Below are 27,104 nucleotides of genomic sequence, written 5' to 3' on the forward strand. Positions count from 1 at the left end.
TCGATCTCCGTTAGCCCGAGCATAGTCTGTCTTAGCCAACAGATCTCAAGAGCAGAATCTGAAATGAATAATAACAATCAAGTGTGCACTAGGGGATGGCTATTTATAGCCAGGAAAAATAGCAATCACAGCAGCAGGTCGGCTGCAGTAAATGCAGCTGACTGCACCTAAAATAATGCAGAATCTGTCCGACTGCCCAGCGCCTGTACCTGCGGTGCCATGTGGCACCTGTACGCTGCCTGCTGTCCTCTGTTGACGTGTCCTCTGCTGACGTGTCCTTTGCCATACGATTGCCCAGGAAATGACTGTCTAACAATACCTTCCTTCGTGCGAAGGTCCATCAACTTTTTTCAGCCAAAAAACGTTGCTGGTTGCACTTTTCTGAGCATACAGTTCCTCAAGTCTTCGCCACATTTCATATGCAGAATTCAGCTTCTCAAGGTTAAAAAGCAAGCTGTTTGATAGTGAGAGCTCTATGGTAGAGCATGCAAGCTCATCAAAATTATCCCATTCTTCTTGTTCCATACTTGTTGGTCTTATTCCTTTCTCTTTGATGGGCTTCACCTGTTTCTTCTGCACCAAGATATTGTAGCACTATTTTGCCGTATGACAAAATTGTGTGCACCCTCAAGCTTCTTGATGTGCAAAAGGTTGCTACTGTCATTGTTTCCAGGCATGATTTGCAGCACTAAATTGACTCAAATGTCAACAGATACAAGCCCGAATGTCACACAAATGACCATGGTACGCTGCAAGTACCAACCAGCAGTGAAAATCAAGAAATTGCAGAAATTTCAGATCTGCAAATTGATTTCCCGAATTAGAGAATGTCTGCTACTGACTCCACAATCAATTACAGCCAGATTTATAGGCCAATGCACCAATTGCATGTGAAATCCGAAAAATTTTGCTGCAGTTTCTACTCCAAATGCATTTTGGGACACAAATTTGATGATTGCGGTCAAAAGGCCCAAATTTTCAAAGGGAAATGTAACGTGTCTGCCTATCGGTTGTCCCGACACGCTTTTAGCGGTCCATCGGGAGACGAGTCTAAGCGACGCCACCTGGCACTTCCATGGAATGTCATGGGGTTTGTTGCCCAAGGTTTCTTGAGTCGGCCTCTCAATGGAATGTCCGCAGCTGACGAACCCATTAGGATCGACTTGAAATCTGGGTTCCTAGGGCCAAGGTCTCCTAACAACATTCTAGCGTCGGGTTTTGGACATCCTACTTTATGCAGAGATACCCAATCCGAAGCAGATCCATACCGCACTTGGTGAAAAGAGAATGGAAAACGAGAGGGATGTGCCGCTCAACCTCTCTGCCCGTAGGGCATAGTCCCATTTTGGTCCCCTAAAACGGCATGAATCGGGTTCTAACTTTACAATATCTAAAGTTGAATGGTGATAAATTGTTGTGAGAAGCCTCCCAGTTCTTTGGGATCACCTTGCCGTAGGACGGACCCATCGAGGATTCCGCCTATCCACTTCTCTTGATAGCTTTAGTTTTCTACTTAGGTTCTACCACATTTATGTGTGATATTTAAAATCAGCTTCATTAATTAAGCCTGTTAGAAAATAGGGTTCGTTCCCGTAATTTACAGCACAGACACGAAAACAAAACAAGCAGTCCTTTTGACAAAAAATTTCCTTAACTTATTTTAAAGTTAATCTTTGTTTCTTGCCCATACAAGAGAATTATGTATCCCTTCTATCCAATAGAAGTACCTAGTCCAAATCACATGGCACCAAAATTTCCATCCTTTATCTAGAATAGAATCTTTCAACGTCCTAGACGTTGGGCTCACGGGGATCTCCATCTTCATTCTGGACAGGCAAGGGGTGCCCAGAGCTCCACCTGACCCACAAGCGGTCTAGGAGTGAGATGCCATTTCTGTGGTTGGTCTTTTCATTACTCGACCTTCGGCTCATGAATCGACCAGTGCCCTCTCGGGGTAATCCGTGGTGCGATCTTGGAGATGATCCACTCGTGCAAATATCTTTCCTTAATTAACCAATTACGAGTTAAGCATAAGCAAGGCAATCAGCCCTAATATCATCTTCTAGGAAAACATTCCTTTATTCCCATGGCAACTTGTCATTACAAATCCCTGCCATGTATGCCATCAACACAAGCCTTGGAATATTTATCTAAATTACAATGCAAGAATCAATTGATTTAAAGAAAAACATTTAGGGTGTTGTTCAATCAACCAACAAAACTAATTGTATTTTTCCCAAACAATACAAGAATAGACGAGATAATAATTCCATTGTATATTCGCTCTCCCCTTTGGGATCAAAGAGCGATTCTATGCAAAATTTACTTAATACTTGCATGTGCAATTCTTAATGTCATTCTTTTTATGATTATGCTATCCATAACCCTTGACCGATTACTCTAACAACGAATAAGCCATATGCAACTAAGTGCAATTAACTTCCCTTAATACATGCACCTTGCAAACTCCATCTTTCAAATATGTGAGAAGAGGCCTATTCCTTTCCATGACCTATGCTCGTACATCATAGTATGGAGCCTAATGTATCTCATGCAAGAATCATCACAAGCATCTATCAATTTGGAAATACATTACTTACGATCGGAACTGCAGTTGGATTGACAGTGATGCCTTCGCCTGAAGCTTCGTTGTTGGTTGTAGGATTGTCATCCATACGTGACATTCTTCGCTTGGAGGCCATCGTCTGCACAAGTAGACTCAAGAGATTAAGAAGGTGGAATAGATTTGAGATGGGAGAGTGTAGGAGAAGATGGTTAAGTTGAGAATCGAGATAGAGAGAATTGTGCAGCCTCTTGGGGTAACTCGTTTCTCTCTCTCTCTCTCTCTCTCTCTCTCTCTCTCAAGCTCTCTCTCACAATTTCTTGGAGGGGTATCCTTCTCTCTACCTCTCTCTCGTAGCCTCTCAAGGTCTCCTTATGCTCCCTTGTGCCTCCCCATGCCTCATATTTATAATGAATTAGAGGAGGTGATGTGGCTGAGAACAAGAGTTCTTGGTGGAGGGACTCTCGGAAAACTCAGTGATCTGATGCTTAACTCATAAATGTGATGGTTGCATTGGCTCCAAAGGGGGATAAAACCCAAAGACGTTTGGTTGGAAAGCTCTTAGTTCACTTCTTTTCTCTGTTCGAAGTGCTGTCTACTGCCTGTAGAGTGCGATCGCGGCGCCCGCAATTTCACAAATCACTTTTCTTTATTTTTTTCTTTTTATAAAATCTCCAAAACTAACTAAAATATCACTTGTCTTTTCTTTTAAATGACATCCAGTTCTATCTTTTTAGGATAATATCTAAAATATCTAGAATGTGCTAGTTTTGCCCAAAAATCTAATATTTTTGGACTATCTATACTATACATATTAATACTAGTGTTTAATATGGCTCATAAGTCTCGTTCACGTTGTAACTTCCGTGAAAGGTGGCTATGGTCCTTGTCAATCCGAGAAAAATGTCGGATTACGACTCTAGGTTTTTCTTTTAATATGTATTTTTAATTAAATAAAAATTGTCAGCTATTAATGTTAGTTAGTTTTTACCTTAGTTAGATCTTACTAACTTATTAATTGACTTACTAACTTTCGAACTAATCAACTAGCTTTTATTGTGTGGAAATACTACAAGAAATCTACCCAAATTGCATCAGTACATGTACCCAAGTGCATATACCAGGCAATTCTTGCACAAATTGATGTTATTTTGCAAAAGCCCCAATTTTCTTGGGTTTGGTGTGTACAAATTTCAGTAAAATTGACAAAATGTGAAAAGCCCCAAATTTCTTAGGCAAATGGGCACCTAATTTGAAATTTCTGAGTCAGATTGTCTTATTTTGCATTAAAATCCCCAAATCCGGGAAAAGCCCCAACTTTTCGGTTCAAAATTTTACACTTTGCTTATGCATGTGAATTCCTCTAAGTGGGAAGGGAACAGATTTTCAGGAATTAAAAAAATGACGAAAAAAAAACAGGATTATTGAAATGTTGACCTGGCGTGATCTCTGCCTGTGCCAAATCATGGCCTCGTCGCTTGCCCGCCAGCCGTCACCTACTCGCCTGACCAATTGTGCCTGATTGCGCCCGCTTGGTCACGCTTGACTTGTCACGGCTGTCTGTTGCAGCTCACGATCGACTTTCCAGGCAGTCGCTTGTTGACGCTTGACCATCACCTCATGCTTGATGTCACCTGCCTTGCAGTCAATTGCAGCTCATGCCTGACGTGCACTCCCTTGCTTGCTCTGATACCAGTTTGTCGGCGAGTGTGCGAGGATCAAGACACGCAATGCTTTTTGTTAGCAGGGAAAGAGAGAGAGTGAGTGCAGAGTAGAGAGCGAGAGAGAGAGGAGGGAGAAGACCTGATGTGGGTACAATCACTTAGTGTACCACTTTTGGTTTTTGATAATATATATAAAGTACATGTGTAAGGGTGTGTGTACACCCGAACACTGTTAAAAACAGGCACGGTGACCCTTTATTCCCAACAGAACCTTCAGTGCTCCAAGACTCACTCTCTCCAATAGGATGCTGCATGCCAAGATGATCTGTGGAGGTGGAGAAAGAGCCTATAAATAGGCTGAAATGGGGCCATACTGTGAGCAGGTCAGCCAGCTGAACATAGGCCCAAAAAGGTAGGTCAACCAGGCTGAAAATGGTCCACCTTTACTGTGAGAAGTGTACAGGATGTGGCCGGCCTGAGTGCCCTCTAACTGCACATCACAAATGCCCATACAGCCACACAAACCCATGATATGTACAATCCTAACAGAATCAGGTCTATGTTTCGTGTGAAAAGATGCTTTTGGTTTCTCCAAGGGATACATCATAGGTAACATGCAATGGCTACAAGAATGGATCTCTGGTAAACACTTGGTACAGCCTTGCTGTTGATTGACCGCAGTCAGGCAGTCCATGATTGAGATGGACAGTTCCATTGGAAGGCAAAGATAGTTCATATAGATGTGTACATTTTTTGTTATGCTGTTTTATTATGCTATGTCTAAGGAACAATTTAGAGTAGGCCAAAAAGACTAAATGCTGAATTTTAGTGGAAAAGGTTTTTGTTGTGTGCATATCTGTCACCTGCATCATCTGATTATGATTAATCAAAAGTGCTTTTCCTACTATCCAGGCTCTTTTATTCTTAAAGTATTTTTGAATTACATGTTGAAGAAGGTTTTTGTTTCATGAGCAATGCATGCATTTGTAGAGATGGACTCGACTTTCAAAAATTTCTTGGAGGAGTGGGCAAATAATTCATCTGTAAAGGCTGTCTTGGTAGAAAGCAGCTCACCACGGGCATTTTCAGCAGGTACAGTCTTGTAATTTATTCTTATACATGCCTTATTGCACTTTACTTATTGAATCAGTTGGTCAACAAGAAAAGTTACTCCTTACAAATTAATGGGAAAATCTTGAATTTGTTTAGTTTTATATGTGTCCGCATTATATTTGATCACAAATGCAGGAATGGATATAAAAAGCCTCGCAGCCGCGGTTCAAGAAGACAAAAGTACATCCATTGTGTCAAAGGTGGTTCCTTATAATGGTCTTTGCCACGGGGTCAATGCATGATTATGCACAGTTAGGAATAATATAAGTATAATGCGAATCTGCAGGTGGTGATGTGAAGTGGATGACTACAAATGGCCGCAGAGATTTTGGGATGCATGCAGTTGCATTGAAGGTGGTCCATGCAGAATGAGTCTTTCTTTGTTTTTTTGCGAAGGAAAATTTAAGGCCTTTGTTTTGATGCATTTCCAATATCATGTGCAAGCAAGAGAATGGTGCATGCTTAAGAAATTATAGGAGTAGGGCACATAAGCATAATGGGATGTTCTTTTCTGGAGTAGTAGCTAATCCTTGGATTTCTATTTACCTAGGTGTTTGAAGCTGAGTATACCCTTATTTGCAAGATTGCAAGGTATCAAAAGCCTTATATATCTTTCATGGATGGTATAACAATGGGTTTTGGTATTGGCCTATCAGGCCATGGTAGATATCGCATTGTGACTGAGGTATGGTCAAGGCTCAATTCTGGCATTTGATAGCTTATTTGATTTTGGTACTGTCAATTATGTCTTGTTATCTTTGCAGCGGACTTTATTAGCAATGCCAGAGAATGGAATTGGTCTTTTCCCAGATGTTGGTTTTGCACATATTGCAGCAAAGAGTCCAGGAAAAGGTGCCATTGGTAAGCTGAATGCGTGATTTCTTGTCTATCATCTAAAAAACTTAGAATAAGTAATTATTTAAGGAAGTCAGTGAGATGTCTGGTTGATCTCCTCTCAACTGATCCTCAATACATGGGAACTGGAACATGGAATTGGTTTTTTGGCAAGGCTGTACTCTAGTGCAGGCATTTGTAGCTATTACAGGAATCTTACGTCATTTTGAAGTCTAGGTCATGATTGTGAGTCCATGCATATTAATCTGGACATTTTTTTTGAGTGAAAAAAGGTGTGTCTAATTATATTACTCAAAATAAAATACAATGAAGTACAAGTGCTCAATAATCTAGCTGGAGCCGAATATGGATCAAATCAAATCTGTACAAGGCCTCTTAGGGTGGTCTGCGGGGGACGGGCGGGAGAAGCCACAGTGAAGTGTAAGACGAACAGGGTTTGCTGTCTTGTAATGTGAAAAACAGAGTATGGCAACCAGAGTGAATGATGGAATGTCTGAAGCTCCCCAAAGTGGCATACACCCTAAGGCTCTCTCTGCTGAATATTGGCTAGTAACTGGCCTTCCAAGTGTGCCACCCTGTGAGGCTACCGATAAGCTCTCACCTTTGATTGCAATGCAGTAGGTTCCACTACTTGTCAATTCGGCAAGGCCTCCAAGCCCACACCACTACACACCAACTAGTCTTTGATGAAGCTTGCCATGCACTCAACCTCCTAGAGTAGGTGGCATCCAAGCCCACACCACTACACACCAACTAGTCTTTGATGAAGCTTGCCATGCACTCAACCTCCTAGAGTAGGTGGCATCCTCGATTGACTAATTGCCAACAGAAAGCATTTGAAGTGACATACCAGAGCTTGGGCTCTACTCAACGGAGGATCCTGCAAACTCCTATTCAAACCGGTTGAACAGCCTCACAAGACCATAAACAGTGCTTTGGGGTCTCCAAACAATGCTGTTGGCAGTGTGCGCAAACCCTGTCCTGCAGCATTTTGAATCAACAAGCTGCCTGTTGTTAGACCCCATGGGGCACTAGCCACAGGAAGTATGGGACCCTTGTTAGCCTCTAACTGTCCCATAGGCATCTCAAGGAAGTGCGTTTGAAGGTGTCTGTTTATCTGCTTTGCCTAGGGTTTGTTGCATGTGGGAGCCCAGTCCATATCATCCTGCATCAAAATATACCTGCTGATCCATGTTGCGTAGAGCAAGAAACTCACTACTCCTTTCTCTTGGTCCCAAACCAACGTATCCAAGGCTTGGCTCTCTCAAATCCATAACCGCCACTCTTGAGTATTTGACCAAGCAAGGGAGGAGTTGAGCTTCGGCTCCAACATAGGTTAGGGAGTTCACTTGGGTCTTCACATGGGTGAGTAGGAGGCAAATAATTAGATACCTTGGTTTCCAGGTGGGACTCAAAATCACAGCAGCCCAACAATTTATTCTTTTTAGACTCAGTGCTTACCTATTGGAGCACAACTCGTCTTTCTCTAGCAGGTAGAGCTCTAGTAGTCAACCAGATGTTGGTGGTGATGGATGCATATATGTGTTCTCTTCGTCCTGCATTTCTCAGTTATGCCACTTGGTTTGGGATTTTATGTGGTCTAGTTTGGAATTTGGAATCTGGATGGAAACCCCTGGGGAAACGTGTTTCGGGCTCAGCTCTCTACGTTCCGGTGTTTCGGCTCCTCCCAAAAGGCATTTCCCGCTTCTATGATCTGGATGGGTCCAGGAGTTCCCGAGCTAAAGTGGCTTGCAAATGATCATTAGACATCGCTCAGAGGGAGGTTAGGTGATTATTGATCTAGAGTACCAGGCTGAGGCCGTTTTGGGCAAGCTGGTGGTTCAAAGACTCACATTGGCTGGGCAGCCCTACCTAGAAGCTTTTCCCTGCCCCTATCTTGAAGGAGATTGGAGACCATTTCTAAGGTGTGTCTTAGCCACGACACCAACCACCCTCCCCAAATCATCTTTAATTCAGAGTATAGCAGTGTAAGTAGAATGTTCTAGAGTAGCATAGGCCTGTCAAGAGAAGATTGGTAAATGACTGATTGTTTGGAATTTGCAGCTTAGGGATAGAGACAGGTTGCCTCTTGGAGAGTGGACACATATTGAGTGGGCTGTTTGGGAGGCTGGACTTGCACACTCCATCTAAGTTTGGAGTGAGATCTACAATGATGCAAACTTGGGAATCATTCAGTAGGAAGTGGTGACCAAGAGGGGAGTAGGGGCTAGACAAGTAGAGTTTGATGTAGTGATCCCATGCTGGCTGACCTCATTTTTGGCACTGGTTTTATGCTGGACGAATGGTCATTTCCTGGCATTATTTTCAGTCTGTTTATAGGTAGTCTCCCTCCTCCCCTGTTATTTACTCAGATTCTCATCCTACAACACGATTGCTTCTAGCTGGAGACAAGGAGATTGGTGCACACTGGCTGTGATTCCTTGCCCATACCTTTGTACTGTTCTTGAGCCTTGGCATATGGATTCCATTTCTCGAGCCCTTTCTCTTTGAGTTCTTATGTTCTTGCAGTGTTCTTTTCTGTTCTTGTACTCATTGCAGTCTATATTGGCAACGTTTCTTTGCTTCCATTGCTCCACATTTTTCTAACACTATTCATTGTGTTTGTCATGCACTTTGAGTTCTCTATCTTTGTTCAAACACTTCTTTAGGCATGGCTCATCCATTCCTGATTGGATACATCTGGTGTTACTTGTTTGAGACCTCTCCACTCCATTGGCTTGTTTTAGCTACCCATAGTTGTGGGTTTTCATTTGAAGAGGGGATCGTATTGATTGGCTGGACTTCATTGACATGCATATGGTTTGATCTTCCATTGGAATTTTCGCTTCTCACACCTTTGGCCACACCTTGGGTTTGAGAGGGGGTGTTAGCAAACATGTTTTACATTGTCTTCCTTTATGTATAGGTTGGGCTTGTGAGCTGCAATTCGAGTTGGATGAGGACTTTGGAACTCCATCGCTCTCTTTGTCTCATTCTTATGCTTCATACATGTTCATTTCAAGCACAACAGGTGGAGATTAGAGTGAATTTGCACCAGTCCACTGCAGCTTGTTCACAGTGGTCATTTTCAGGCTGTTTGTGCATATTAGTCCATCCATTTTAGGGTGCACTTGTACATCTGCCACGTGGCAGTTTGGGGGACTTGTTATTTTTGCACTACGGCAATAGATTCAACTTTTGCAGCATTTTGCCACTTATGGTAGTTAGTTGGCGAAGTTGGCAAGTTTGCCTCTTTATAATGGCTATCACTTTTGGTATCCTATCTAAAATGTCCACCTAGAATCCAATTTGCACACGAGACACGACACAAGCCATATGCACAAATAAAAGGGATTGGACATCGAACTCACCTCCTAGCTATAGAGCCAAATGAGCTCACCCTTGAGCTTCGGAGCTAGCTACACTTTGGGTCATGACCACATCCCAAGGGTTGGTATTCTATACCACTATTTTACACCATCTTAGTGTACGGATGTATCAGCCAACATGCCACTACTCCAATCTTTTTAGGCTCAATCCGAATGCCATTAATTGAGATGGCATGACCAAGATATAACAGTTCCATATGAAATTTTTTACACTTGGATAGTTTTGCAAACAATTGCTCTCATCTCAAAGGACATAAGATGATATGCAAATGTTTCGCATATTATCCCAACGATTTACGTTTGTCGACTATCCACTTTTTGAGATATGGAGGAAATAAGTCATTCGTTATTTGTTGGTAAGTTGTGGAAGCATTGGTCAATCTAAAAGGGAGGACCAAAAAGTAATAATGTCTATACTGTGTTCAAAACATAGTTTTTGAGACATTGTTAGGAGCTATTTGTATTTGATGATAACTAGACCTAAGATCGATTTTGGTGAAATATCGCACTCCATCTATAAGATCATTCATTATAGGTAACATATGTTTATTCTTGATAGTTACCTTATTGAGACCTTTGTAATTAACACAGAAGCACATTGTGCCATCCTTATTTATAGTGAGAATGACAGGTGTTTCCTATGGGAATTTACTTAACTCAATGAAACCCTTAGCTAGATAGTCTTGAAGTTGCCTAGCTATCTTATCCTCCTCTTTCGGGCCAAACCCATAAGATTGTCAAGAGATGGGATAGCTACTAGGCAACGTCTTCGGCAACGTTTCGTCCATTAAGTAGTTCGGATGGAGATACATCAACATACTCGTGTAAAATTGAATCTGAATACTCATAATTTGAATTCATACTATGATTATTGTTAGAAGAAATTGAATTACATTGCAAATTGGATGATTGAACTTCTTCAATAAAACAAATGTAAATAGTAACATTTGGATCGAAGAAAGATTCACTAAATTTCAATGCTAAAATCACATGTATATTATTTTTTGTGATCTCGGAGAGTAATCAATCCTTGACCACATGGAAATAACCATTAAGCTAAAAAGAAAGTACATGATTTTTGTAGTCAATGTACAAAGAGAAATATTTATCAAAGAACTGTGGTATACCAAGAATGATATCGACATAGTCAAGGCTCATTAGTCAAAAGTCCATGAGTTGATGGTAATGATGGATTAGAAAATTCAAAATTGGTATCTCTTGAACCTAGTGATCCACAGTAGGGCCCTTCACATATTAGATACGCTAAATTCTATTAGCAGGTATCATGTGGAGTGAAATCATTGCACGAACCAAGAGGAAAAAAAATTATAAGTAGATGCATTATCGAATGAATTCTAACTTCTTGGTCATGTATATGCCTGGTGATCTTTAAAAGGTTATGCAAATCCAATATAGTTTTATTAATGAAACTATCATTGCAATTACTTGCATTAACAAAACAATCTTCCAATAAAACTTCATAAGATACATTTGAAGCTTTAAGAGTATTTATTGAAGGTTTAGAAGTAGACTTTACCTTCTTATTTTGGAGGTACTCTCGATCATTATGAAAGTGACCTGTTTGATGGCAAGCAAAGTAACGGCTCTTCGAGCAATCCTCATTGTGAGTGACGTTGCGCTTACCATTCTTAGTTTCATGCAACTCCAAAGATGGTTGACGAGTTGCTAACAGGGTAGAAGACTTCTTTGACTTAAAGATAGAGATAGCTCAATGGGAAACCCCCACCCATCGATTGACTACCTCTATTTGCAGCCAAAGTATCATCAAATATTCTTTGCATACTTGTGACATCCTCGAGTGAGTGTAGTGGATTGTAGAGCACGCTGTTTCGGTAGTTTGGCGGCAATTCAAAAAGGTACCATGTATAGAGCAACGCTTGAGGATCGTCCAAGGCCTTTTTTTAATGCAATAAATCTTCAAACTCTTGTCATTGCGAATATGCATCCAAGCTCTTCTTCCCCATATATAGCTCAAATAGCTTTTGAAAATTTTCAATACAATCATTGGTCATGAAACGTTATTGAAAATCAGCCCACGTCTCCAACTTGGGGTGTAGCTGTGATCACCAAGCATATGCCATTTCCTATAACATGATTTGTATTTGCTCAATACGTTGAGCATTGTTGAATTGACACAAATTAAAATACGCCGTTCATTTGGCTAGCCATGAATCGATGTTTGTCTCATCACATTCATTCTTCTCCCCTTTAAAGGGATCAGGTTGGAGGTGAAGAGACATTGTTCTCATGTGGTGGGCACAAATAGAAAATGGTGAGTGTACAGCTTGGCTGATTGCCGTCACATGTCTTTAATTTGAGCTTGGAGAATCACTAGAAGCCATGAATTCCATCAGATTTGAAGAAAGAAGATGGTTCGGGATACCACCCGTGTGTGTTTTTGGGTTTGTCGGCAGACGTGCATTCTCCATGTGTTGAGATTCGGTAGGAACGGGTGCGTCGAAAGGAGATACATTGCAGGAAGCCATGATGGTGAGAGAGAATATATAGTCCGAGAGAAAATAAGAATAGTGAGAGCGCGTGTGAGAACGTGTGTTGATCAGAATTGAGAGAGAGAGAGAGAGAGTGCTATGTGAAAACCATGATTGCAAATAGAGTACATTTTATATAGATTTGTTTAGTTGGAAAAAAAAAGGGAAAGTCGGAAGGTTTGTTAAAAACCTTTTGAAAGAAAGATTGTGAGAGAAGAAAAACAAAAAAGATATACCATTGTTTGACCCTTCTTTCTTCTTTGTAAGGTAATTATATGTGGCGCAAAAAAAAAGACCATACCTATCATAAGTATAGCTTGCCTTCCATATGACGGGATTAATCACCAAACCCCTCCCCCCTTCACCCCCCCCAAAGAAGAAGAAGAAGAAGCTTGTTTGGGGCCCGTCACATCACAGCTGCTAGGACTTTGCTCGATAGGAGCCATTACCCACCGGATTTAGAGTCAATACCGTGTACACAACTTGCTAGATTGCCTTGCTTGCCGAGTCTACTAGGAATCTCTCTCATCTACTTTGTTGATAACTCTACGACTCTCTCTCTCTCTCTCTCTCTCTCTCTCTCCCTCCCCACGCATTCCTCTCTCTACACAACTTTAGTCTCTCTCTCCATGACTTTAGTGCTTCTCTCTCCCGTCTAGTTCCTAGTGCTTCTCTCTCCTTGACAATTCACCAAGCATTGACAGTAATGTTTGTGTTAACAGTAAACATTAACATAAAGATTAATGGTTAAAATGACAATAATATTTAGTGCCACAATAACGTTAACATTCACGGTAACGTTAACATTAAATATTAAATTAACAATTGTTAATCAAAATTTTGATGCTTATTTGAGCTATAAGGTTTCAGCTTCCAACAATGGTCTACCATAGCCCTAGAGTGGCAGCTTCTTGGACTCCAATTGTGAGAACCATTGAAAATCCTTGTGCACAAGCATCACTCCAACACAAAACCCAAGCATGAGTATTGGGCAAGAAACATACCTTGTTATTGTGCCCACCACCTACAACGTGTCCCTTGTGCATACCTTAAAACCAGTCTATGACTCACATAAAGCGGTAGTTTCTTCAATTAACACCTGGTGTTTACACACACATACATAAACAAAGATCTCATTCCCTTGCTCAACACCAGATTGGCCCTGAAGACTGGCGCCCCTCTCAGTATTTCTTTATCAATTAAAAGAAGCAAAATTACAAAAATGATAATGTTTCAAAATACATAACCTGTGAATAGTTGGTTTTCATCTCTTCTAAGTAAATTCCAGCTGCATAAGAACAATACAATATGTCTAGATCAACATCCCTTTTAGGAAAGCATTTTCTGTGACCAAAACTCAATGATTCGTGTGCAGAATTGCAGTCCGCAGATCTCTAAATTCACTGTTCTTACTGTCTAGCATGTCCAGATTTCACTGTTCTTACTGTCCAGCATGTCTAGAGTTCACTGTTCTTACTGTCCAGCATGTGCAGAATTCACTGTTCTTACTGTTCAGCATGTGACTAAAACTCAATGATTCGTGTGCAGAATTATAGTCTGCAGATCTCTAAATTCACTGTTCTTACTATCCAACATGTCCTGCATTTTCTATGACCAATATTGAATGATTCATGTGTAGAATTACAGTCTGCAGATCTCTGAATTCACTGTTCTTATTGTCCAGCATGTCCTGCATTTTCTGTGACCAATTTTGTGTGCAGAATTTCAGAGAAAACACAGAATTGTACCTTCGATGAAATCAATCCATTATGCGAAGCATTTCCTCTGAGAATAGAGAGAGAGAGTTGATCAGAGAGATAAAGCTCTACCTCCGTACTTGAGTCAGAGACGTAGAAGTACTCTCCATGGCTGATTTTCTTGCAGCAATCTGCCCTCAGCTCCTCAAAACTTCATTCTCCCATCTACCCCTTATGCCTATTACGTTTTTTTTAATGCTCTCTCTCTCTCTCTTTTGGAAATTTGTGCCACATGGCATACATGTAACAATTTTCCTGTTGAAACCTTTTGGTCTAACATTCTCCATGATTGGTGCAAAATTTGAACTCGGTACAGACCAAAGAATTAATCCTCGTGCAAAAACGAAGATAATGACGCAAACAGATTCCGGGGTCCAAAAATAGTAACTCTCTAAATTTTAGGGATGGTGACCCTTGCATTTCTCAAGTTGTTTTGAGCAACTTTTATCATTGCGACCACATCAAAAAGTGTAATGTGGCTCAGTTACGGTGACTTTTATTCCGTGAGCATTCTCACATGTGTATATTCTGTCTTGGCCAGGCTCATTGTTCTGCACCATCTCCAGTGGCTAAGCACAGAGTCCCAAACCACTGACATTCTATTCTTCAGTGCCCATTCAATATGGAACGACCTGGGTCCTAAGGCTCAAACAAACCATTAGTTCAATTTGTCCCAATGGCTACCTTTTCTGGCCATGCAAAGATCCCAGCTTATTCCAAGAGAACTCTGGGGTAAGAAGAAAAAAAAAAAGAAAAAGCTACTGTAAAAAGTATCACCACCTGGTAACACACCCCTCCCACTAGTAGTGTTTCATACCACGCTTAATGAGATAAATGTATATTTGTTAAGTGTGAACAATTATGGTTCCATGAGCAAAAGTGGTGTTGTGTGCATGTCATCGGATCTTGCGTCCAATTGTAGTTTGATGCTCTGATACCAATGAAATGTCTCTTGGAATCCAACCTATACACGAGACACGACACAAGACATATCCACAAATAAAAGGGATTGGACATCAGACTCACCTCCTAGCTATAGAGCCAAATAGGCTCACCCTTGAGCGTAGGAGGTAGTAGTACTCAGGGTCACGATCACATTCCGAGGGTTGGTATCCCATACCACTAGCCCACACCATCGTGGTGCACAAGTGTATCTCCCTATAATAGGATTTGGTTGCTCTAACCTTGAAGTGCCCGTAGTACATTCGCACTAAGTCACTTCATGACCACTATGATCAATGCTATTGGCATCCATCCGAATGTTTGGGGACGTAACACTATTATTGCTAGATTCAGCTGCCTTTACTCTCTTATTGACTACATTCCTTCTCTCTTTTGTCACATTTTGGTGCCCTCATTAAGGTAGTCCAATAGTGTGCAAGGGTTGATTGTAGCAGCCTTGTATTCAACTTTCCAATCATAGATTTGTTCATTCTTTCTCTACGTTCACTTTGTCGCTCTCTTCCATTGTTTGCCCATCTTCATGATTTGCTTCTATTGTGCACTCTCATAGATATCTACATTCTCATCTTGTATCCCATGTAAGTTGTTTGAAAGAACACTTGGTGCAACGTGGATTGAATATCCTATAGAAGTCCTATACCTAGGGGGATGTGAGACATTCCACTTTGAGCTTGAATTGGTTGTTTACCATAAGGACTAAGCAATCCCATTAGACCATTTATCTCTAGCAATTGATCAAGTGGAAGTACTAATCATTAGAGACAACATGGGAGTGTCAGAGTGAAGCAATGCGGAAGCGAATGACTGTGACGACAAAGAGTGAATGGAGAGAGAAGAGAGAGAGAGAAAGAGACAGTGAAACACAGAAAATCTGCAGTGAAGAATGCTGTATAAGGATGCAGAATTATACATGGGTGCAGAGAAAATATTTGCATATGTCTCCACCTCAAGGATCTCGATCTTTGTCAGCCCTGAAAGCAATCTCCGCAGTCAGCAGGCTGAAATCTGTCAGAGACAACACACAAAGATTGCTGGAAACTCAGCCTATTTATAGGCTGAAAGTAATGCCCATAAACGACCAGCCGACTGATGTAGTTGGTCCAACTGCTGCCACGTGGCAGCTTGCCATGTGGCACTGCTGATGTGACTGCGTCCAGGAAATGACTCTTAACACCCCCTCTTAGATCATGGACAAGGCAATAGACAGAGGGATTTGGAGTGTTGGTGAAGTAAAGCCTGGGGAAGTGCCTTCGTAAACAAATCTGCAAGATTGTCTTTGGTCTTACAGTATGCCACATCAATTGTCTCATCCAGAAGCTTCTCCCTGATGAAGTGATACTAGATCTCTATGTGCTTCATCCAAGCATGGAATATGGGATTCTATGCCAAGGCAATGGTACTCTGATTGTCGCACTGCAAAATAGTAGGACAAGTCTGGGGGCAGTCAAGCTCCAACAACCGTCGAAGCCACACAGTCTCACATGTGGTAGAAGATGCAACGCAATACTCTACCTCAGTCGAAGATAGGGCTATCGTGGGCTGCTTCTTGCTACTCCAAGAAATAGCACCAACACCCAAGGTAAAACAATAGCCTGTAGTAGACCGCCTTTGATCCACGTCGCCAGCCCAATTCGAATCACTCCAACATGCAAGAACAAGATTAGAAGCACGTGTACTTGCTGGATAGGAAACCTCGAGGTCAGAGGTTTCCCTTTGAAACTGAAGTATCCTCTGAGCAACTTGCCAATGCACTTGTTGAGGTGCACTTATGAACCTAGCCAAGAGACCTACAACAAAATATAGATCAACCCATGTGTTGAGAAGTCAAATCAATGATCCAATTAGTTGATGGTAGCGGGTAGCGTTCGCTAAAGGAGAAGTTGAGTGTGAAGTGGCCTTCTAGTTCGGATCTATAGAAGTAGAAATGGAGTGACAATCCTCCATCTCAAAGAATCCTCCGTCTCAAAAGTCACCAAGAGCTCCTGTACATATCTCTGTTGAGAGATGAAAATCCCCCTCTGAGACTAATAAATCTCATGGCCCCAAAAGAAATGGAGAAGTCCTAAATCTGTCATCTCGAACTTTTTATGGAGGGTTGTCTCTTTGACCTTTTGGGCATGATCACCTGTAACAATCAAGTCATCAACATACAAAACAAACAACACATGACCACCCTTGGAAGTGTACACATAAAGCTGCGGATTGGCCCTAGAGTGCTAGTATTCCAATTTGGCTTGGAGAAATGAATCAATCTTCTTGTTCCAAGCACATAGAGCCTGCTTCAGGCCATACAAGGCCTTCTTCAACTTGTAAACCTTCCCATTTGAGAAACCAAAGCTAGGAGGCTACCCTACATAGATCTCCTCCTTCAAATCACTATCCAAGAAGGCCGACTTCACATCCAACTGAAAAATAGGCTATCTCCTATGACCAGCCAAGGCAAGAATAGCACGAATAGTTACCATGCGAGCAGTAGGGGCAAAAGTATTATGGAAATCAACACCTAGGCGCTGTGCAAAATCTTCAACAACAAGGCGAGTCTTGTTCTTGTCCAAAGAGCCATCACTATGGTACTTGGTCTTGAAGACCCATTTGACACCAATCACTTTCTTATGAGAGTGTAACGTGTCCGCTCGTCCGCTTCGAGGACACGTCTTAGCAACCCATTGGGAGGAGAGTCTAGAAAGCGCCGCCTGGCACTCGCAAGGAATGTCACAGGGTTTGCGATCCAGGTCTTCCCGAGCCTGCCCCGAGCGGAAGTGTCCGACCGTTCCCACTTTGGATCGACCTGAAGTCAGGGTTCCTTTCCTATCAGCAAAGTCTCTAGGAAGAAGCTAGCGTTGAGCTCCAGATGAACCACTTTGCGTAGGAACAACAGAGTCGAAGCGGATTCATGCTGCACTTGGTTCATGGAGAATGGGAAATGAGAGGGATGCGAAGCTCAACCTCTCTGCTATAAGGCATAGTCCCATTTCTTTTCCCTAAAACATCATAAATCGGGATTTTTAACCCTACTGATGCTAGGTCTTCATAGTTTCGTTGTCTCGTCTTTTGAGAAAAGTTCCCAGCTAACCGGGACCACCCTTCCGTAGGATGGACCCAAGTCACGTTCACTGCACTTTTCTCAGTTTGCTTTAGTTATCTAATAACCTACCACATTACGTTTGACATGCAAAAGCAGCTTCCTTAATTAATTAATTTAATCACTGGTTTCTTCACGTAACTTAGGCACTGACACAAAAACAATGTCAAGCAAATTCCTTTTTCTCCAATATCTGTTATTTATTTATCATAATCCTGGAGTACATCCAATATCTTGCCCGAAGGCTATCCTAGCAATCTATAGGATTGCTGCTCCAAGTTCCGTCCGTTGACTAGTACACGGGCCTCGAAATCCCATCTCGAGTCACGTCGGCCTCTTGTGCGGGACCCAGAGGCAAGGGATTTACAGCTAGAGCCTCCCCTGGCACCCAAGCGTCCTCCTGCTCCAAGCAGCACCCACGGAGAGACCTCTCGCGGTAGGCTAGGTCCGTATACCCAGCGTGGCTAACACCCCCCTTGGATAGGGCCAGGCAGATAGTCGGAGGTAACTGTTCCTGCCTCTCCCTCCAGGCCTTTAACTTGAAGCATTAAGTGTTTTTCCTTGATTTAGTTCCTTGAGCAAAGGAGATTAAATAATGTACCTAAGTGTACAATCACAAACATTTCGGAGGCCATTTGTACGACCAACTGCTAAGGTGTGATTCCTTTTTTCCGGATGCTCCCAGCATCTAATCTTAGACCTTTTTCCCGGATGCTCCCAGCATCCGATCCTGGATCGTTTGCGACTTGGCGAGATTCTAATAATCTCAAACAAGATCAAGCAAGCAAATGTTCTTGGTAAGTTAACTTATTTTAACTTGCTCTTTCCCTTGGGCTTTACCTTACGGTATCTTAACCCTAACTCAAAGCATTAACTGATCAACCAAGGCAACAGATATACCTTTACTCGCCACCCAATCAAGGGTCTTTTATTCTTCCAGTTCTAACTAAGTTCAGTTAATACACTTGGCAACGCAAGATTCCTCATCTGATGCATGTGTCCCTTTCATCTCCCTTAGAGTGGTACTATGTAGAGTTTTCCAATCATCCTTACCCATCTTGCACATGGTGCGTTTAGTATATTTGTACATCCTAAACGACCTTTAACTCTGGCAACGAATACTTATTCCTAATGCACCGGATCACATGTGACTTGCATATATGAAAGTCTAGGTTTTTATCCATTGACGCAATTGCATCTTACGAACGGAAACTAACATTTCATGTGTTTCTTTTAATCATGATTGTGAAGCATGAATTCTAAATGATTATTCATGCATTGAATTGGTTTAAAAGCTATTATTTTATGTGAAATAATGCGAAAACCTTATCATTCTATGTGTGTAAAAGCTATCATTCCATGCATATAAACTTATGCGAACTCCATACTCTATCATTTCATGCTTGCAACCTAGCGCTTAGAGTAAACAAAAAGTCCTAAGGCTTGTTCCTGTTCCATGCATGTAGCTAACCCCTTCATTTCTTCCACGAGACATAATACAGAATTAATTATAGAGCTTAGGATATCTAAAGAACTTGGGTTTGATTCGTGATCGTAGGGGCATTTGTGGTGTTGGTCACTCCGCTCGCCTCTCCCGCATTACTGGTACCAATGGTAGCTTTGGCACCTACGCTTCCCGCAACTTTCTTTTTGGGAGCCATTTGTACGCGGAGTCTGGATAGTCCGGACCTTAACGGCCTTCAAGATGACCGGCTCGGGAAAGAAAAGTCGTGGGAAGGGGTCCTTCGCCGATGAGGGGGTGGCTTGAGTGTGGCTCCTCGAACCTTCACCTCTCACCAACTCTCTCTCTCTCTCTCTCTCTCTCTCTACTTTTCTTCTCTTCTCTCTCTCTCCCTCTTCTTCTTCTTTTCTCTCTCCTCCTACTCTCTCTCTTCTTCTTCTTCTTCTTCTTCTCTTCTTCTCCTACTCTCTCTCCCTCTCCTTCTCTTCTCCTCTCTCTCTCTCTCCTTCCTCTTCTTCTTTTCTCTTCTTCTCCTACTCTCTCTCTCTCTCCTTCTCTTCTTGTCTTCACCTCCTTCTCTCCCTCTTCTTCTCTTCTTCTCTTCTCTCTCCCTCTCCTTCTTCTTCTCTTCTTCTCCTTCTCTCTCTCCTTCTTCTCTTCTTCTCCTCTCTCTCCCTCTCCTTCTCTTCTCTCCCTCTCTTCTTCCTCTCCTTCTTCTTTCCCTCTTCTCCTTCTCTCTTCTCTTCTTCTACCTCTTCTTCTTCTACTTCCTTTTTCTCTTCTTCTCCTTCTCTTCTTCTTCTCCTACTCTCTCTCCCTCTCCTTCTCTTCTCCTCTCTCTCTCTCTCCTTCCTCTTCTCCTTCTTTTCTCTTCTTCCCCTAATCTCTCTCTCTCCTTCTCTTCTCTCCTTCTACCCCTTCTTCTCCTTCTTCTTCTTCTCTCTTCTCTCTCTCTCTCTCTCCCTCTCTTTCTCTTCTGTTCACGGGAAAGGGGGGGGGGGGGTTTCAGATGAAACGAGGAGGGGGGGGGGGAGATTGCTGCCGGAAGTCTCCCAGGGTGGCGCTGCTGTCCACCGCGGAGTTGGGGGGGCATACTGACGGAAGCCCGGGGGGGGGGGGGGGGGAGTCTACTGACGGAGGCCCCAGGGGGCCGCGCAACTGCCGCAACGGAAGGGGAAGGTGATGAAGCAGGGAAGGGGGGGGGGGCGCTGTGTTTGTAGCCGAGGGAGGGGGAGGGAGCTCCTTTTATAGGAGGGGGAGGAGGTGGGCATGGCCGTCACCCCTCCCACCTGGGGCGGCTGCATGCCTCCCATTACTATCACATCACTTCCTCTCTCTCTCTCCCCGACGTGCTGTCAGCGGGGAGAGAGAGGGGGATAAAAAAATTTGAACTAAACTTAATAAATTTTTTTTTCCCATTAAGGGGGGGGGGGGGGGGGGGAAGTTCCTATGGGGAAGCATGGGGGTATTACAGAGAGGGATGAGGCACAAGGTACCAAGTGCCATTCCGCTCAATAGCCTCCAACTCGGCTTCCATGGCTTTCCGCCAATGATCAAACTGTAAAGCCTCCTTCATTGATGTAGACTCTCTATCCTGCACAACACGGGATATTGAACAATAGTTAGAGCAAACAAGCTCCATAGTACGTGCCTGGTGCTGCCGTGATCTCCTTCGCCTGCAGTCCATCTTGCAGTTGCCACTCCTAAGGGACCCCCTCGATCCTTGAATCTCGCAGTGTGTCACGGGTCCAACGAGGAGGCGGCCAAATCTTGCCTCGGGGCTCTCCATCTGCTGAAGTTTCTAGAAGGTCCACCGTCAATGGAGGACCAATCAATGAATCTGGTGGCTGGATAGTAGGCTCCTCATCTGAAGAAGAGTCCTCAAGAGACACAGGATCCAGAGGAATAGGCACTGGGGCCTAGCTATCACCGGGATTTCCAAGTACAGGGTGATCCTCATCCCCCTCTAGGGTTGGAATCTCCACGAATCGAACATCACGGCTCATGTAGACATCTCGCTTTTAACAGGATCATACAATCGGTAGCCTTGAGTTTGCGAGCTATAGTCCACAAATGCCTGTCTTCTAGAAGCAACTTCAAATTTGTCACGCTGTGTCTTCGGGATGTGAACACAAGCATCATACCCAAAAACCTTGAAATAAGAAACATCGGGCTTTGATCCACACTACACCTCAAAAGGAGTCATACCAGCAATAGGGGAAGTAGGGAAACGATTAAGGATGTGAACTGAAGTAGCCACAGCCTTAGCCCATAGATACTGAGGTGTCTGATGATGTTCCATCATGGTGCAGGCCATCTCGATCACATTGCAATTCTTCAACTCCAAAATGCCATTCTCGTGAGGGGTGTTTGTATTGGCAAACTCTTGGTGTATGTATGCCACAATCTGCACAAAACCAAGCAAACTCATTAGAAACAAATTCACCGCCCTTATTCGATCGTAAGGTCTTTAGCTTCCGCCCTGATCTGTTCTCCTCAAAGAGCAATCAATTTCTTAAAGTTGGAGAAAGCCTTCGACTTCAGCTTCAAGAAATAGGTCCATGTCATCCTGCTGTAATCATCTACAATGAGCATGAAATACAAACTCCCTCGAAGGGATTCCGTCCTCATCGGTCCACAAAGATCGGTGGGAACAAGCTCCAAGGGTGCTGAAGACAGCCTCAAAGCCTTGCTGGGAACAACTTCACGAGTTTGCTTCCCACGGATGCAGGATACACAAGGCTGTTGACTCACCATAATATCTGGCAAACCTCAAATAAATTGGTCCTTAGATGCCTTCTAAAGGTATTCATAATTGGGGTGACCAAACCGAGCATGCCAAAGCTCGGCGGATTGAGTTTGGGAGGTAAGAAGAAGAGAAGTCAAGGCAAAAGAAGAATGCAACTTGTAGACTCCATTCTCCTCATAATTCGAAGAAATAACTGCTCTTGATCCTCGATCAAGAATCCGAAAAGAATCCACATTAAATTCAACCAAGAGGCTGAGGGCACAAATCTTGTGCACCTCAAGAAGATGATACCCTAGAGCCTGCACATAAAGTACCTTAGATGCATGGGCACCACCACGCCCATGTGGAATAAGATGCATGTTGCCCCATCCTTGAATAGGAATAGACGAACTATCTCCAACAAGAATTTGACCATGAGAAGGATGCAAATGAGTAACACATGCTGAAAAAGAAGTCATGTGCCTAGAGGCACCATTGTCAACAATCCACTCCCGACTAAATGGGGCAGTCAATGTAGCATCATAAGCCGGCAGGATCGAATCCTAAAACCACCTCTAAATGAAGGAAAGTAGCTGATAAGAGAGCAGCCACCATTCCGGAATCCTTTGAAGATTTCTCCTTCTTCTCCTTGTCGAGGCAATCCTTCTTCCAATGACCTGTTTTTCCACAAATGTGACAAGTAGACTCCTTGTCTTTGTCCTTCTTAGATTTGTCTTCCTTCTTCTTCTTTTGGTCCTTTCCCTTTTTCTGAGAGGATTTCAAATTTCGAAGCATTGGTTCCTTTCAGTTGCTTCTCTTGGTGTTGAGAAAACCTTCATCCTTCACCTACAGTTCGTGTTTTTGCGTTTCTACATTTAGGGTTTGCAGCCCCAAAAAGGGGCGCCACTCTAGACTGACTGTGCCTATTTATAAGCCACTCTCTCACTCATTCTTTAGGGCTGATTCATTTAGTCCGTCACCTCTTCTCTTCAACCTCTCCACTACCCTCACACCCCTTCAGGAGAACATTGCGGTTCGTGGTTCGTGGCTACCTTCATTATCTTCCTTGTGCTACGACACCCTTGTTCCCTTGTATCATATTCACTCCATTATTCATAACTTCATCATTCCATTCATCAGAGTTTATTCTCTCTTCTCTTCTCTTCTCCATGTTTGCTGAGTTCACTCCGTGTTCCTCCCCGCAAACCCAACTGTCTCGTTGGTATGCCATCTTTTGACATGGTATCAGAGCTGGATCTGCTCAAATAGTGGCAAAGACCCTGCACTCCAGTGACGGCAAAGACTGGTGATAGGTTTTTGGCATCCGCTACTCTTCTTCTTCCGCTGCAACAAAATCTCGTTTTTTAAGGTTTCAGGTGTTTTTAGCTTGCTGCCCACACACCTTTCGTGGAGAACATCGTAGTCTCAGCTGTCCCTTGCTGCCATCTACAATCTGGCGCCTGTTTCCAACCTTCCACTTGCAGTTTGCAGCTGCTTACAGCAAAGCGACTGTTGCTGATCACTCTCCATTCAGAAAACAATCTCGTTTTTGGAGATTTCAGGTATTTCAACTTGCTGCCCACACCTCGGTCTCGGACATTGCGGTCCAAGTTGACCATTGCTGTTTACAACAGTCTGGCGCCTGTTTCCAACCTATTACACACTGTTCAGAGCTGATTTTAGTATGTTAACTGCTACTGTTGGTTTTTCCTGCGTTTTTAGTCGCTCTCTCTCCTGACCTGCGTTTTTAGTCTTTCTTTCTTCTCACCTGCTTTTTTAGTCTTTCTCTCTCCTCACATGCGTTTTTCTACTAGTTGCAACCTCTTACTGCTGGTAGCATCCTCCTCCCACTGGCAGCTCACTTCTAGCCCTTCCACTACCCTCCCACCCCTTGCGGCGGACATTGCGGTTTGTGCTTTACATTGCTCTCATACCCCTTGAGACGGACATTACGGTTCGTGGTTTGTGGCTGACCTCTTCCACCTCTTCCTTCTTTAGCAAGGCACACTGGTACCCATGGCTTTTTTACCAACAGATGACCAGACTATTGGGTGCTCCTACCGTGGCATCACCGAATATACCACTGATGCTTGCTGACTTCGACCTTTGCTCCCCACTCCCTCTCAGAGTATGCATCTTCCACCAGGCACTCCTTGTGCCACCTCTCCTTTCTGGGCCACAGAGATCATTCTACATCGGCTATTAGAGTACTATGCTCAAGGCAATAAGATGCATCCGATGTGCACTAAGTTCTTTCGAGCACATGGAGGATCGATTGGTGCTACAACCTCTTGGAGATTGTTGCAATGCCAGCGACAGTCTTCTTCCACCTATTTTCGGGTACAGTGGCTACCACAGCCCGTGGTTCTGTAATCTGCTCCATTGAGAGACAATGATTGTTTTATACTGTCTCCTCGTCAGTCCGCTCCTTCGGGAGACAGTGGCTGCTCCACTCCTTCCTCTTCTTTGGCTTTTCGGTCTACTCCATTGAGAAGCAGCAACTGTTGCCCACTCATTGCTTAGTCTGAGCCCTACCCTTCACCCACGCTACTCAGGTTTGAGAGGCCACCTCTGGGAGTTCATCACCACCCTAGATATCTTCTTTGGCACGACCAGCAGTAGTTCCTTCATCCTTAGACATTTCGAAGTTTGTGATCCATGAGTTTTTGGATTCCCTATCTATCTTAGAGGGGGATGATCTTTCTTTGCCCTCCGAGAGGGCATCTACATCTACTGCGACATCAGAGGGGACTCCTATTCCTCTAGTTTCAAACGGGGTTCCCAGCCCCCGCTCAATCCTTCGCACACCCTGGCAGAGGCCTTGTATCTTCTTCTTCTATCCTTGGATGGGTGGCTTCCTTTCAACGGTCATCTCACCTATTGATAGTTAGGATCTTGAGGATCTACCTAGATTGAGGCCTTGGAGGTTCAACTGTGACTTGGTGATGAGGCCTTCGTATTCCTTCTTGCATGGATGCACGGAGCTAGTAGCTTTTCTTGCGAGGTTGAGTTTCAGGTTTTCCAATTCACTCTGTCTACTGTTCTTTCCTACAGGTTACCTTTCAGGTGGAAATCTTTGATCTTAGGGATCCTCTACATCTTCTTCCTCCTCTTCTTCTTGCCTTGGTCACTTGGTCAGCATGGAGCCAACTCTCGAGATTGAGTACGAGCATATCCTTATGGTTCTTGGCACCACACAGAGTCCGACATTTCTCCTATGCATTGCATGTTTTCATCATCTTTATACTAGGGCGCTTGGGCAAGTGAACAATTTTCCCATGAGGGACACTGTCCAAGCGGCATTTGCTACATGGGCATTCTTCAGCATGTAGCATTCCATCTCCACTTTACTCTTCTCTTCTTCCTCTTTTTGGGCCTAAGAGGGGGTGTTGAGAAACCCTTCACCCTTCACCCGCAGTTTGCGTTTTTGCGTTTCTGCAGCTTTACGGTTGATTCATTCAGTTTGTCACCTTTTCTCTTCAACCTCTCCACTGCCCTCACATCCCTTCAGGAGGACATTGCGGTTCGTGGTTCGTGGTTCGTGGCTGTCTTCATCATCTTCCTTGTGCTACGACACCCTTGTTCCTTTGTATCACGTTCACTCCATGATTGAGAACTTCATCATTCCATTCATCAGAGTTTATTCTCTCTTCTCTTCTCTTCTCCATGTTTGGCGCATTCACTCCGTGTTTCTCCCCACAAACCCTACTATCTCGCTGGTACATTATCTTTTGATACTTGGTCCAAGACCATAGGAACCAACTCTTCCAACCGAAGAGTCTCAGATTGCCTTGAAGCAATCAATGCGGAATAAAAACCACTGAAGCGAGGCGATAACTGTGAAAGGAGAGTTATCGCCATGTCGTCAGAAGTGATCACCTTTCGTGCTTTTTGAACCTGCATCTGGAGCTGCCTTAGCTTGTTGATATGCTCTCGCATGGATGATGACTTGTTGACACTCATAGTCCTCATTTGCACTTCCAAAGAAACTCGCTTCACGACGGTCATACGATTATACATCTAATCCAACTCCAGCCATATCTCCCTAGCCAACGTCAAATGCTCTATATGAGAGATAACAGCTGTAGTACATGAGAGAGAGAAAAACGAGTGAATGCGAGCATTGAGTTTATCCCAATGTGCTTGAGCCTTTGCCAACTCTGCCTTCTCATTGGAAGAGAGTTTGGACTCGTCTCGCGAAGGACGATTGATAGCCTCCATAACTAGCTTTGCCAAATCATAAGACTCCAATATGGCAAGCAGCATGACCCACTAGATGCGATAGTTCTCACCATCGAGCTTTTGATTTGAAGGAAGAGTCGATAGGATGGACACCTTTTGGTCCATGATCGCCTGAAACTCTGTCTCGGCCTTAGAAGACATCTTCACCTACAATGCCTACACAAAACACAAAAAGAAACCCCCTCTGACTGTGAAAATACAGCTTGCTAGGGCTGATGTGCGCTTATCCCATTCCTTCTTCACCCGCCGCTGGAGGCGATGAAAAGGTAAAATCTGCCCTTGAAGGCCAAAAACGCAGCCTTCTTCCTTCTCAAACAGCAAAAACAGCAGCAACTTTAGCAAATCTTCTTTTTTCTTGCACGCCACGCTCGCCTCAGCCTTGTTCTAATGCACAGCCCACCTGCTCGCACTTGAATGCTGAAAATACAACCTTGTGTCGTGCTGAAAACTCCTCTTTAGATAGGTCCACCCTAGGTCAGTCCTTCAATGCTCTGATGCCATGTCAGAGTGAAGCAATGCGGAAGCAAATGACTGTGACAAAGAGTGAACAGAGAGAGGAGAGAGAGAGAGAAAGAGAGAGTGAAAAACAGAAAATCTGCAGTGAAGAATGCCGTATAAGGATGCAGAATTATACACAAGGATGCAGAATTATACACGGGTGTAGAGAAAATATCTGTGTATGTCTCCACCTCAAGGATCTTGATCTCCGTTAGCCCCAAGAGCAATCTCCATAGTCAGCAGGCTGAAATCTGTTAGAGACCATGCACAAAGACTGC

The 27,104-nt window shown here is 43.4% G+C and overlaps 1 protein-coding gene across 4 annotated transcripts in view; it reads left to right on the top strand.

Annotated features, from left to right (window-relative positions):
* LOC148039659 (3-hydroxyisobutyryl-CoA hydrolase-like protein 3, mitochondrial) overlaps positions 1–27,104 on the top strand; it is a 67,160-nt gene that overhangs the window by 21,801 nt on the left and 18,255 nt on the right. For 2 of the 4 annotated variants that reach the window (XM_087692525.1, XM_087692509.1), the window contains exons 2-5: positions 5,218–5,319; positions 5,627–5,694; positions 5,891–6,025; positions 6,105–6,201. In XM_087692525.1, the coding sequence (XP_087548651.1) occupies positions 5,218–5,319; positions 5,627–5,694; positions 5,891–6,025; positions 6,105–6,201 (402 nt within the window). Of the gene's footprint in view, positions 1–5,217; positions 5,320–5,475; positions 5,541–5,626; positions 5,695–5,890; positions 6,026–6,104; positions 6,202–27,104 lie in introns of those variants that run through there. The other 2 variants (XM_087692535.1, XM_087692516.1) reach the window with 2 other exon arrangements.

Source organism: Lygodium microphyllum, chromosome 2 (assembly GCF_053477565.2).
Source record: "Lygodium microphyllum isolate KBCC chromosome 2, Lygodium_microphyllum_v1.1.10, whole genome shotgun sequence".
Lineage (NCBI taxonomy): Eukaryota > Viridiplantae > Streptophyta > Polypodiopsida > Schizaeales > Lygodiaceae > Lygodium > Lygodium microphyllum.